The 15,016-nt window shown below is 30.2% G+C and overlaps 1 protein-coding gene across 2 annotated transcripts in view; it reads right to left on the bottom strand.

Moving 5' to 3' along the window:
• Nucleotides 1-3,087: 3,087 nt before the first annotated feature.
• Nucleotides 3,088-15,016, bottom strand: part of LOC139485680 (putative polypeptide N-acetylgalactosaminyltransferase 10) — a 27,083-nt gene continuing 15,154 nt past the window's right edge. The window contains exons 9-14 of one of the 2 annotated variants that reach the window (XR_011655364.1): nucleotides 14,141-14,251; nucleotides 13,134-13,355; nucleotides 11,918-12,028; nucleotides 9,489-9,632; nucleotides 4,259-5,576; nucleotides 3,088-3,982 (exon numbers count right to left, since the gene is read on the bottom strand). Coding sequence is in view for 1 of the 2 variants with exons in the window: in XM_071270315.1 (XP_071126416.1) it covers nucleotides 5,412-5,576; nucleotides 9,489-9,632; nucleotides 11,918-12,028; nucleotides 13,134-13,355; nucleotides 14,141-14,251 (753 nt within the window). In the remaining variant the exon portion in view is untranslated. Of the gene's footprint in view, nucleotides 5,577-9,488; nucleotides 9,633-11,917; nucleotides 12,029-13,133; nucleotides 13,356-14,140; nucleotides 14,252-15,016 lie in introns of both variants that reach the window. The other variant, XM_071270315.1, reaches the window with a different exon arrangement.

The following is a 15,016-nucleotide window of genomic DNA, read 5'->3' as shown; positions in this document are numbered from 1 at the left end:
AAAATGTTTTTCTTTGTAACTAATAATTCATGGTGCATTAATAAAATCACACATCTATGAAGCACATGCAAAAATAACCTCTAAGCATTCCTATCTGAATACCATCTTATTACAGAATGGTAATTACATTGTTATATGTATGTATATTGAAAGTTTAAACCAATGAATGTAGATCTACATACCTTTTTTCAGAAAATATGTGATATATTCTTAATAATTTCATATAATAAACTTACAAGAAATCATTTTCAGGCAAATAAACAATACCTAATTTATCAAAATATAATCAAAAATAAATTTTACAATAAATTCAGAAAAGAAACATTATGAGAAAGATATACATGAAAAATATTTCATGGATAGCTATAAAATAGTAAATATATCTATGGCACAAGACTTTAGTTGCTATCCTTCATCTTGACAGTTGTTTGAATATCTTCAACAAATATTTGAAGCTTTGCAAGATCAATATGGTTCCTGCAACTATTTAGCCATCTGCTATCATGCTTTTATAAATGTACATTTAAAATGAAGAAAAAATAAACCTGACAACCATAACCATACAATATATATAAGTATTTTGCTTTCATTGAAAAATATAGCTGCACTCACAGAATTAATTACTGTAAATTCAAAAATTATTGTGTGCATTTATTATTGCGATTTTGTCATTCTAAATGCGATTTTTATCTTTCTATCTTTGAGATATTGCAGAAAGATCCTGTTTATTTCATATATAAAATTTCAATATGCTAGTTAAAATTATTGCAATTACAACAAAAGTTTCAATTGAGAATAAGACAAAATAATACAGAAAAATGTGACATTAGTTAGTTGCATACAATTCTCATAAAAATAATCTTAAAATCCAGATATATCTATTTTCTCATGTGAGGTAGTTTATGCAACAAGCTAAACTAAAGATTTACATCAGAGTAACTGATTCTTGTTACATCAAACTCAAAGGGCCATGGACAAAAATTAACAGGTACATTCAATAGACAATTTCTTGTTTTGATAGTTAATTTAGTCTAATAACCTACAAGGAGATATTATTTAAACCTTTTAAAGAATTTGATAGAACTCTTCTAAAAGTGTATATTCATAAATCTATGACAACACTGTAAATTCAGAGATTTTTTATATATTTTTATAATTTCGAAAATTACAAGGACAAAACTTGCATGTACCATTTCTTATAATATTTTTTTTTCATTGGTATCAAAATTTGTTATTCAAATGCATGCAAAAATATCAAATTTACAATACAAGAGGTCATTCACATTTATGATAAAATCAATGCTGACCCTTCAGTTTGAATAAATAAGCTATATGGATTTAAATAAAAAATGTTAAAAGTTATGATGAAACTTCTTTAGCTTGATTTGGCAAAACTTTTAGGAATTTTGGTCCTCAATGCTCTTCTTTATTTGGCCTTTTCAACTTTTTTGGATTCAAGCGTCACTGATGAGTCTTTTGTAGACAAAACGCGCGTCTGACGAATATACCAAATTTAGTCCTGGGATCTATGATGAGTTAATTTCCAGGCTGTACTGGTTCTAAATGAGTATTAACACTAATGTGAAGTATTATTTTTGAATGGGCTCCGACAGAAAGAACATGAAATTGACTTTTAAATATCTAATACGGAACATGAAATAGCAATTATCATACTATTTGAAGCATAATTTACAATAAAATTATTCATGTTTCCCATTAAAAGTACAGAAGTATAAGTTTTGCTTGAAAACATAGTACAGTACAGCAATGGGAATAAAACATGATCTGTGAGGGACTATTTATTACTGCTTTTAAAGTTATATAATACTGCAGAAAAAAAAAACTTCTAACCTCAACTAGAAGAAAGCAAGAATGAAAAAAAAATGTCCCTGTCAAATATCCATACTTATAAAAGAAATGTAGTCTGATATGTAATCATACAATTTTCTTTGCAAAAATTTCGTTGTTAGAACCAACATAATATCATCTCTGGATACTTTAGTGTTTTTGTAAACTTTTTATTGTAAAGTGTTTTTGTTTATTTTTATAGAAGAAAATCTAAAGATAGTTTATAAATTTCCACAAAGGTAATGGCTAATGGCTAATCATATTAAATTATACAGAAATAAAGAACAATAAAAATACACAACTCAAAAGTTAAGTAAAAACACAGGTATACACCAAAAAAACACAAAAGAAAGAAAACACAAAAAAAAGAAAAAGAAAAAGTAGAAAATTTTTCATAATACTATATCTCAAAACATAAAGTGAAATTCACAAAACCAAAAGACAAACAAATCAAAACATGAAGAAGAATTACACACTATTGGTTTTATTTAAGTTGAAAATTCACATCTACAGAACAGAATAGACAAGAATCACAAGGAACTAGTATTTTGATTGTACTATGCACAGAAAAGTAAATGTTTTTCCTTTGGAAATAATTAAGATGCTAAATGACAAATTCAATATTACAAGCAAATATAAGAGGACACACTGAAATATTTTTCATGCTTCATAAATAGAACTGAATGATATGCTGCAAGTTTTTTTTGTCAAGATCCTGAATTATTTAAAATGAAAATTAAGCATTGATCAATGAACTATGAAAATGAGGTCAAGGTTAAGTAAATTAGGTCAGATAAACATGCACACTTTACAATGATTCGATGTATTAAATAGTGCTGACCTTTCATTTACAGTAACTGAAAATAACCCACATATAATTAGAAAACCTATGCAGGTCACTGAACCATGAATAAGGAGATGGAATCTGAAAATAACCCACATATACTTGGAAAACCTATACAGGTGACTGAACCATGAATAAGGAGATGGAATCTGAAAATAACCCACATATACTTGGAAAACCTATACAGGTCACTGAACCATGAATAAGGAGATCTGAAAATGTACAAAAATATGGATTATTCAGCTCCCTTACTTTTAATAGTTAAATTTTATGGAAAGCATATATATATATAGTGTAACCTGTGTAATCAATCTGTCAAACTGGGGGAACAGACAAAAATGTCAGATTAAGCAGGGTGTCGGAATACTCAGTTTTTTTCTGCAAGGAAAGGCATATTTTGGGACCATGAAAATGTGTTAGTTAAAGCAGAATGCTGGAATACCCAGGTGTCAGATTAGGCAGGTTACACTGTATTTCACTTTTCTTTTGTATTAGCAAACCTTTCATATCTTAAATAATGTTGCAGGTGAGACAATATGAAAAACGAAAATACAGAAAAGCATATATGATTATAAGTAAATTTATTCAAATATAAATGATCTAAATCATCTTGGTAAAAAAACAAATAACCAGAACAATCTAATAAATGATTTACCAGGAAAATAAAGGAATGTTTCAGAAGGTGTTCAATAACAGCAATTTTTTTTTGTGTTTGTGGGGGGGGGGGGGGGGGGGGGGGTGGTGGACAAATGAGGAGAAAAGCTATAATATATGCCATAATTAAATGACTTTTTGTGACCACAATCAAACTTTATACTTATATCTATCTGAAGGCATTGGTTCTCATTAAAAGAACTATACAATGAGAGATTAATTTTTGAATCCAATAAATTACATTTGTCATGGCTTGCATAGAATCAAGATTTACGTAGTTTATATAGCTACTATTAAAAAAACTTTCATGATATATTTTTGTCAATACTTCTTCATCAGAATACTCAAATCAGCCGTTTAAATAAAAGACAACGAAAGCACTCTAATGCAGTAGTACAGAAAATGCTAATATCAGAAACTTGAAGAAATCATAATTTTTTTAATAATATACAGGAAAATATTTTTCATTAATAGCCACCATATACCAGATTTTTTTTTCTATTCATCCTGATCAATAGTAATGGTACAGAATTTCCTGTGTAAAGCTGATCATTGTATGCAGATCAATGAGAAATTGAAGAATTCTGTAAGATGCACTTGTATAAATAAAACTCAAAGAGTACTACTAAAGATTTACTTTAGGTGGTACCCAACACTTTCACTAAAATTAATTTGGCTAGTTAAATTTTCATAAAATTTTGACAAAGTATTTACTTTGACCCTTTGACAAAAATATAAAAATTTCAAAAAAATTGAACCAACTGTTTTATCAGAAAAAATACACTGGTTATATAGCAGTTTGAGAAACACTTATTTTGATCAGTGAGAAAGCTTAATATTCCCTTGAAACACAACGTAATTAAAACCTTTAGAAGTTTTAGACAGTTATCTCCCTATAGTCTTAGGTACCACCTTAAATCTTAATTTTACTTCATGAAGGCAGTGAAGTTTAGCATTGGATTTTCTGATACATAACAGTAAAAATATTTCAACATATTTATAACAAATAGATAGGTCATTGAAATAAATATTTTAAATAAAAATTTAATATACCATAATTCATTTAATATATAGACATCAATAACGAAACACAAAGAAAAAAAGAAAGAAAAAATAAATAATGTATACAAACAATATGTATCCTTACAAATTTATTAATAAATTTATAAAAGAAGCTTTTAATAGCACCATATCTTTACAATATATAGAAAAAAAAATAAAAAAAATAAAGTATTACTTTCTTCAAGTATTATGATAATAACACTGGCCTGGATCGATGGTGGGTAATACTTGGTAAATATTTATCAGAATAATAAATAATCTTCTTTTCCAAAAAAAAATTAGAAAGACTTGTTCAAGTAATAAGTTAGTTTCTTTAACAAAATAAACCTGTTTTAATCTTAAGAGCAATGCTTTTATTAAAGACAATAATAAGAAATAACAAATAAATGATATTCAATAAAAAAAGGTTTTTTTAAAAGGGTAGCTACAAAAATTATTTTGCTTTTGAAGGATGCTTGTCAAAAGGATATCAAAATGGATAACATATATATAATGAGACACTCGATGTATTTAAGTAGCTGACTCAATGTGAGCTGGAAACCTTCCTTCAATGGGTTTTTACCAATCTATAAATAGGTTTCCTATTACAGCAAACACATTATCATTCAATATTTACAACAATTCAGTCACACATGATAATTTCACAAACACACCAGCAGAAATTCTACTACAGGTCACATCACACTTCTTCATTTACTCAGCATAGACCACCACACCATCAAAATATTCCTTATTTCAGTTATACATACACAGACACACATATTTGTGTATACCCCTTTACCTTCAAAGGATAAAAATTGATGGAATGTATATTCATTTTAAAAATGTTCAAATAATAAATAAATCACATATAAAAAACAACAATATACCATTAAAATTGCATACCTCATTTTTACAATACAAATTGTACATTTTCTACAGACTTGCCTTTTCCCCAAAAATATTTACATATTTTTTGTGCACATTATTCATCTAACACAATAACCTATGAATTCCTCCTACATTAAGGTGCACCCCATTCATGTTTAACTTTATCTTCTTCTATATGTTCTACTTTCCATTTCTGTGTATCAGATGATTGATCGCATGGATTCATAAATAGTTCTTTATTACTTGGATCACAGTCTAAACACTGATTACTTATTGGATGAAATATTTGTTTTGTGTCCTGAAAAAGAGCAGAAAAATATTGCTGTACAATAATATTAAGTGTATTTCAAAGAGCAATATGACAACACACAGTTCAAATCAGTAACTTTAAAAAAAACAAACAAGAGGCTCTCAAGAGCCTGAATCGCTCACCTTAATTTTTTTGGTTAAATCTCTTATCAATGATTATTTTGGCTTTTCAATTTATTTAAATGTTCTTTGAATCGTCCTATTTTCTTCAAAAGCAAAAAAAAAAATCATTTTCTCCTATGTTCTATTTTAGCCATAGGAGCTATGTTTCTGACATACAAGGAAATGAAAAATAAAATTTATACTAGATACTCTGAAACTCATTTAGCCGAAGTTTGGCTGAAATTGATACAGCAGTTTCAAAGGAGAAGATTTTTTAAAGTAAGTCAACATGATGAACAAATTGTGAAAAAAGTCTTTAAAGGGCAATAACTCCTTAAGGGGTCAATTGACAATTTTGGTCAAATTGACTTATTTGTAGATCTTACTTTGCTTAACATTTTTGCTATTAACAGTTTATCTGTATCTATAATAATATTCAAGATAATAACCAAAAACTGCAAAATTTCTTTAAAATCATCAATTCAGGGGCATTATACCTGAAAAACCAGTTACCCAATTCAGCTGAAAATTTCAGGACAGGTAGACCTTGACCTAATAAATACTTTAACTTCTTGTCTTATTTGCTCTAAATGCTGGAGTTTTTGAGATATAAGCCAAAAACTGCATTTTACCCTGTGTTCTATTTTTAGCCATGACGGCCATGTTTTTTGACGAAATAAAAAATAAAGCACAAACTTTATTTTATACACCCTACTGATCATTCAGTTGAGGTTTGGTTGAATTTGGTTTTGTAGTTTTAGAGGAGAAGATTTTTTAAAGTTAGCAAATATGATGAACAAATTGTGAAAAATTGTCATTAAAGGACAATAACCCCTTAAGGGGTCAATTGACAATTTTGGTCATATTAACTTATTTGTAGATCTTACTTTGCTGATCATTTTTGCTGTTTACAGTTTATCTTTATCTATAATAATATTCAAGATAATGACCAAAAACTGCAAAATTTCCTTAAAATTACCAATTAAGTGGCAGCAACCCAACAATGGTTTGTTTGATTCATCTGAAAATTTCAGGGCTGATAGATCTTGACCTAATGAACATTTTTACCCCATGTCAGATTTGCTCTAAATGCTTTCGTTTTTGAGATATAAGCCAAAAACTGCATTTGACCCCTATGTTCTATTTTAAGTAACGGTGGCCATGTTTTTTGACGGATCAAAAATCAAAGCACACACTTTGTGCAGGATAATCTAAGGAACAATCATGCTAAGATTCATCCAAATCCATTCAGTAGTTTCAGAGGAGAAGATTTTTTAAAGTTAGCAAATGTGATGAACAAATTGTGAAAAATTGTCATTAAAGGACAATAACCCCTTAAGGGGTCAATTGACAATTTTGGTCATATCAACTTATTTGTAGATCTTACTTTGCTGATCATTTTTGCTGTTTACAGTTTATCTTTATCTATAATAATATTCAAGATAATGACCAAAAACTGCAAAATTTCCTTAAAATTACCAATTAAGTGGCAGCAACCCAACAATGGTTTGTTTGATTCATCTGAAAATTTCAGGGCTGATAGATCTTGGCCTAATGAACATTTTTACCCCATGTCAGATTTGCTCTAAATGCTTTTGTTTTTGAGATATAAGCCAAAAACTGCATTTGACCCCTATGTTCTATTTTAAGTAACGGCGGCCATGTTTTTTGACGGATCAAAAATCTAAGCACACACTTTGTGCAGGATAATCTAAGGAACAATCATGCTAAGTTTCATCCAAATCCATTCAGCAGTTTCAGAGGAGAAGATTTTTTAAAGTTAGCAAATGTGATGAACAAATTGTGAAAAATTGTCATTAAAGGACAAAATCCCCTTAAGGGGTCAATTGACAATTTTGGTCATATTAACTTATTTGTAGATCTTACTTTGCTGATCATTTTTGCTGTTTACAGTTTATCTTTATCTATAATAATATTCAAGATAATGACCAAAAACTGCAAAATTTCCTTAAAATTACCAATTAAGTGGCAGCAACCCAACAATGGTTTGTTTGATTCATCTGAAAATTTCAGGGCTGATAGATCTTGGCCTAATGAACATTTTTACCCCATGTCAGATTTGCTCTAAATGCTTTTGTTTTTGAGATATAAGCCAAAAACTGCATTTGACCCCTATGTTCTATTTTAAGTAACGGCGGCCATGTTTTTTGACGGATCAAAAATCAAAGCACACACTTTGTGCAGGATAATCTAAGGAACAATCATGCTAAGTTTCATCCAAATCCATTCAGTAGTTTCAGAGGAGAAGATTTTTTAAAGTTAGCAAATGTGATGAACAAATTGTGAAAAATTGTCATTAAAGGACAATAACCCCTTACGGGGTCAATTGACAATTTTGGTCATATCAACTTATTTGTAGATCTTACTTTGCTGATCATTTTTGCTGTTTACAGTTTATCTTTATCTATAATAATATTCAAGATAATGACCAAAAACTGCAAAATTTCCTTAAAATTACCAATTAAGTGGCAGCAACCCAACAATGGTTTGTTTGATTCATCTGAAAATTTCAGGGCTGATAGATCTTGGCCTAATGAACATTTTTACCCCATGTCAGATTTGCTCTAAATGCTTTCGTTTTTGAGATATAAGCCAAAAACTGCATTTGACCCCTATGTTCTATTTTAAGTAACGGCGGCCATGTTTTTTGACGGATCAAAAATCAAAGCACACACCTTGTGCAGGATAATCTAAGGAACAATCATGCTAAGTTTCATCCAAATCCATTCAGTAGTTTCAGAGGAGAAGATTTTTTAAAGTTAGCAAATGTGATGAACAAATTGTGAAAAATTGTCATTAAAGGACAATAACCCCTTAAGGGGTCAATTGACAATTTTGGTCATATTAACTTATTTGTAGATCTTACTTTGCTGATCATTTTTGCTGTTTACAGTTTATTTCCTTAAAATTACCAATTAAGTGGCAGCAACCCAACAATGGTTTGTTTGATTCATCTGAAAATTTCAGGGCTGATAGATCTTGACCTAATGATCATTTTTACCCCCATGTCAGATTTGCTCTAAATGCTTTCGTTTTTGAGATATAAGCCAAAAACTGCATTTGACCCCTATGTTCTATTTTAAGTAACGGCGGCCATGTTTTTTGACGGATCAAAAATCGAAGCACACACTTTGTGCAGGATAATCTAAGGAACAATCATGCTAAGTTTCATTCAAATCCATTCAGTAGTTTCAGAGGAGAAGATGTTTGAAAAATTGTTAACGACGACAGACGAAGACGACGGACGCCAAGTGATGAGAAAAGCTCACATGGCCTTTTAGGCCAGGTGAGCTAAAAAAGAGGATGAATCCAGTTGCTACATTTTTAAAAAGATTACAAACCATGTGTGCTAGGTAAAGGGTTAAACCAAGACCTGTTCATAGAAATGATTTAAATAATTGGCATTTTCTGCTCCTCTTTAAGCATGCATACATTTTCTTTTTCAAAAGTTGTATAAATAAATAGCTCATGGAATTAACTTGGTAAACAGTTGAAAGGATCATGATTTTTCTTTCAAAAAACAGATAGAAATGACTGCAGGATGTGATTATTTACTTAAACTATGATCAAATACAATTTAAACTAACCTCATAATCACTTTTGTTTCTGAAAAGTTACATTTTATAGAACTTTTGACATTGTACCTAAAATTAAGCAGTGAGCTCTGGGAATTCATGTTATCTCTACAAATAAAATATTTCTCTGTGATTTTTGGGATAATGCTAAGCTAAGATGCAACTTGAACTTAGACATAAAATAGGTATTTATTATTACTTACTATATTATACTTGAATCGTTGGTTTCCTTTCATACCATGACAGTTATATAACAGTACTGGTGCTTTCTTTATAGACTGTGATACATCAAAACATACAGATCTCCTTCCTGGACGAATGTCTTTATGCCACGTTAGTTCTATATTCTGTAATATATAATATTTTCTCATTTAATTATAAACATGATAAAGAAAATAGAACAACTTATCTTGAATTAGGAATTAAATTTAATTAAATTTAAACTCAACCTAAATATAAAATGACCTTTCAACAAAGAAACTAATGAACACTTTGAACAATAATAACCCTTAACTTTCCTTATTGTCTTAAGATATACATCTATTCATCAAAACCTGTCTTGTCTGGTCACACTATTCTTGTCACAATATAATACTAACTATGCATTTTGAACCTTAATCAAAAAGCCACCTCTCTTTCAGGGGTTAAGAAATTTTGTTAAAGTTCACTAGCCCAGGGCTAATTGGGAGCAGGATTTTACTAGCCCTGTTGAAAGAATTGATAGCTCAACAAAACTGACCTACTAGCCCAGGTATGCCTTCCACATTCAGATTTTTTTTGAAAATTGGATACCCAAAACTTACAGCAAAAAATATCCCATTAGCAGATATTATATATTCAATTCGATAATTGAATACTCATTAAATACACTGTAATAATGACTTGCTCAAATCTCGAAATGGTACAAGTCTTTACCACTTCTATACATGGTTATATAAATGCATGCCTGGCATAAAAGGATTGGAGTATTTTTTCATCAAAAGCCGGGTGTCTGCTGTTTAAAGGGGTTCACATTTATAATTCAATAAATTATTGAGAAGGAGGTACAAACTGGTTACATTATATTTCTCTGGTTGCATAAGCAATGTACAATACCCCTGTACTGAAAAATCGATATTGAAAGTACGGGATCCTTCTACAAAATCAGTTCAAATTCTGGGAATCCCAGATGACGTAGTCGAATCTGATTGGCTAAGATATATTCTAATGCAATTGTTTTGTATCAATGGTTCTGATTGGATGACAGTTAGTGTAAAATTCTCTATCTCCTTGTCTGTAACTAAGGGAGCCGACATTTTGAATCGCTGAATGTATTGACATGTAATTTCTACAATATTAATCCACAAAACTCACATGTTGCACCTAAAAATCTTTTTTTTATCAAATTTTATTACATTCTGAAGCGGCACAGAAGCCAGAAAACGCCGGGTGTTTATGTTTGACGCCGGAAGCATACCTATGACGTCACCTAGTGTGGGGACCAAAGAAGATAACTTCTTTTCGCAGAATTTTCTTTAATGAAGATTTTACATTGAAATAATGATTGAAATTTAATTATGAACTTGTTTTGCATTAGAATAGAGATAACTGTATTGTATTTGAAGCTTTGCGGACGTCCATCGGTAGTTTTACTGTCGCAAATACCCGTTTACCTGTCTCCGCTACGCGTCTCCAGGTAAAGTAAATTTGCGACAGTAAAACTACCGATGGACGTCCTTAAAGCTTCAAATACAATACAGTTATCTCTTAAATAGTGATGAGGGGATTTTCCACTTTATATTTTGGAAACGCCAAGAATTTTTTGTTACTAGTCCGTCGGGCATATTGGGTTACAAGTTTTGCTTGCCCGAGGCCTAAATGTTGTAGTCCCGGGCGTCGGGCTAGTGGAATTTTTAACCCCTGTCTTTAAGGTTAGGTGACTTTAGTGACCTTTATATGGGGCATAACCTATGCGCGCATTAGGGGATGAAAATGTTTTACGTATGCGCGCAGCTATTATTACATTTGCGCGCATTCATTTTACAGGTAATCTCAGGTATAAATAAAAATTATATTAAATTATAATTGACTATATTTTTTTTGTATTATCATAATGGATATATGACCATCAATTATTGATTTTGAAAATAGTTTGTTAATTTAAATTGTATATTGTTGATATCAAATTCTAAAACCAGGTATAAACTCCTTTATAGCTTAAGGTCAAGTTACAATAAATGGGCTATGTCACAGATTTTCTTAAAATTTTGTATACACCTTTGACTTGTTGAATTATATCTGAAAATCAAAAAAATTATGGGGCTTTATCTCTTTTTTCCTGTCTTATGACATTTATACTATTGGAAGGGGTACTGATACTTGTAAATATTTGAACAAATTAATAAATGAATAAGTATTATTACCTGTATTTTCCCTAATAAATACTGATTGAATTCTTTCAAAATAGGTGCCTTAGGAGACTAAGACTAATGGAAGGGGTACTGATACTTGTAAATAATTGAACAAATTAATAAATAGGTATTATTACTTGGAGTCGGTTTCACAAAAAAAATTACGACGGCAAATGTAATGGTAATGCACACAAACATAATGCACCACTTGATATGCATGTTTGACTGTTATGAAGTTTTACCTGTTCCCCTCCAGCATTGCCACCATCTTTAATACAAGGTTCTATAGAAAATCTTTCATTCTGGCCTTTAAATCGTGTATCAATACACATATTGGCTCCAACATTTCTGATCTACAAAGTAAATTAAAGATAATTTATTACAGAATTTGGAATTAAAACATTTAGCAAATTTATGTGAACGGCATATATTGATTGCTTTTCTCTGTTGAATAGATAGAACAAACACACATATTTGGGACAAATTCCTTCCCTACATATTTGCTAATAGTTCTGCAATTGTTACATAATACCTTTACAGTCAATTCTAACTTTAGATCTTTTTACAGAATCAAACTTTTCCAGGCGTTTGTAAAGGAATATCTTTTACTCCTGCCATAAGTTTTTTTTGAAACATTGTTATCAAACCATAATAGGATTTAATGTCTTGTTTTTGAACAAATAATGTATGCCCTTTTCACAAAGTATAAAATACTGAAATATTTCATCCAGTGCAAAAATATGCCAGGGTATGTTTTCTACAATAAAAAAATTTGTAAGGGGTTTCCGAACCCAGTGTCTCGCCTACTTTTGTTGTTAATCGCATACTCAACAAAAATTAGGAAAAAAATCAATAAAAATATTCTTCTTGATACTATCTTTTGATTGAAAGAAGCTTCTGTCCAAGTTTGGTAAAAAATTCAGGATAGTTTATGAATCTAATAAATGGTTTAATTTTTTTTACTGTAGACTGTATTTGATGTTAACTGGAAGAAAAACTAAGTCCATTTATATGTAAAATATGGATATACAGGTACAAAATTTTTACATAATTTCCTTCTAGATACTAGCTTTTGATCATAAACAAGCTTCTGTCCAAGTTTGATACAAATCCAAGATAGTTTAACAAAAGTTATTAAAATTTTAAAAGCCGAGTGAATGTATTGTTTACTGGCAGAAAAACAAAGTCCATTTATAAGTAAAATAAAGAAAAAGGGATTTTTTTTTACAAAATATACTTCTTGATACCATCTTATGATCATAAACAAGCTTCTATCCAAGTTTGGTACAAATCCAGGATAGTTTTAGAAAGTTATTAAAATTTTAAAAACTTTAACCACAAGGTGAATATTTGTGGACGATGCGGACGACGGAATGTAGGATAGTTATGTCTCGCTTTTTCGACTAAAGTCGAAGGCTGGACAATGGATAAATGACTGAACTTTTTTAACAAGCTTACCTCACCATTAGCAAATGGAGGTGGTTCTACAGCAGGGTAATAGTCCTCTAAATCAAATGCTACCTCCTTCATGAACCATTTAAATGGTTTACATTTGAGTTTCTGTCTGATAGCCTTCTGTTCTGTTAAATCTCCAGGGTCTATAGATTTATAATGTGGTCGATGATTGTATAAATAGGTGGCATATTCATCCATCCATACCTCAGCTACTCTCTTATAATTCTTAAATTAAACCAACATAAATATAATCTGCAACAGCTAAACTGTGATTCTCAACAATACAAAAATTTGTCAGTTCTTAAATTAAGAATAATTATAACATGATTTACCAACTAAGTTTTGTCAGCGATTTACTTTTTTGGAAAATCTTTGGAAGTCTCTCTTTAGTTTTCACAACTCTTCATGATTCACGGGCAATTCAAATGTGATTTATTTCTCTGACACATTTAGATGCAGCTCTCTGGAAGTCTTAAATTTTCTAGCCAGTGAACATTTTTTAGGTTTGGGTCTCTATCAATGACGTCTATTAAGCCATACTCATTTAACAATTTGGCTGTTCTGTTTAGGTAGTTTTGGTGTTAAAATGTTTGGAGTGGATCATACCAAAGAAGAATATGATTTTATTGATGTCCTGGATTTCATCTGAACTGAATTTTACTGGACACAATTTTATTATAATCATTCAGCATTGAATTGTGGTGGTTTGATAATTTAGTTTCATGTCAATTTCATCATTGGTAAAATGGAAACCAAATCCCTATCAGATTGATTCAAGTGGTATATTTCTAGAACGGCAACACATACATTTTTGGGTTTGCATTGACATTGTGTTGTTCCTAAGAAGTTAATTATCTGTGAAATGGTTTGCAGACAGATATGTTTTCATGAGAACATTTTTAATTGCTTATTCAAGAATAAAGTCATACATAAAACATGATATTTGCAAATTACATAAAATAAAATTTGAAAAACTTATAAACAACAACTGTTTTGCATGAGATACTTACTCTTCCAACAAAATCTCCTACTCCAGGATTAGCAAAAGGTGCAAATTTTCTGTAAATATGACCTATTCTGGAACAAGGGGCATCTATCATTTTACCTCCACATTGCCATATCTGAAATTATAAAGTGTCATTTTAAATTTTTTGTTTAAAAAGTAGAATGGGTAACATTTGCCATTTTGTGATTGTTCTAATAACATTTTGTTTCATGATATCATTTTAGATTTTATACTATACAGTTATTTAATATGAAACTATGCAATAGATCGAAATATATTTCCTGATCTTCATACAGAGGGAAATATATTTTGATCTATTGCACTGTTACACATTCAATAACTGTTTTATTACCTAATACATACAATTTGATTGGACAACATGAATACCTTTCAACTAATCAGATTTCAGAATAAGAGGTCATTACAGGTCAGGGCTTCCAAAACGGTCATATATTCCGGACATTTCTATAATGTCCGGTAAAAGTCCGGCTTGGCAAAGCATGTAACGGTCATCTACTTTTTAGTTTTCAAGGCTTTTTATGTCATTTTAACAAATTCACGATCTTTTTGATCCAACCTTTTTGCTTTTAACATCCATACATTTCAGGTCATAAAAGTGACAAGATGATTAATTAATATGAAAGCAACCTCTACTTCAATACTTTCTAATTTTAATCAAGGCTAATTAGTTGTTGGACAGCTGAAATCTACCTGTGCAGGTGACAGGTAAACTATTTTCAGCACCGGACATCATGTAAATTGATTGGTCTATTCACAATTATTTTCTTACATTTCAGCAGTTTGTATCTAATTGATTTAGTATAAAAGATTAAAATTATAAAAATTTAGTTTATCAACATGATTTGATGAAAAATTTAAA

Source organism: Mytilus edulis, chromosome 8, assembly GCF_963676685.1.
Source record: "Mytilus edulis chromosome 8, xbMytEdul2.2, whole genome shotgun sequence".
NCBI lineage: Eukaryota > Metazoa > Mollusca > Bivalvia > Mytilida > Mytilidae > Mytilus > Mytilus edulis.
Note: the sequence above shows the minus strand (reverse complement) of the source record. Positions and strands in the feature narration are given on the sequence as shown.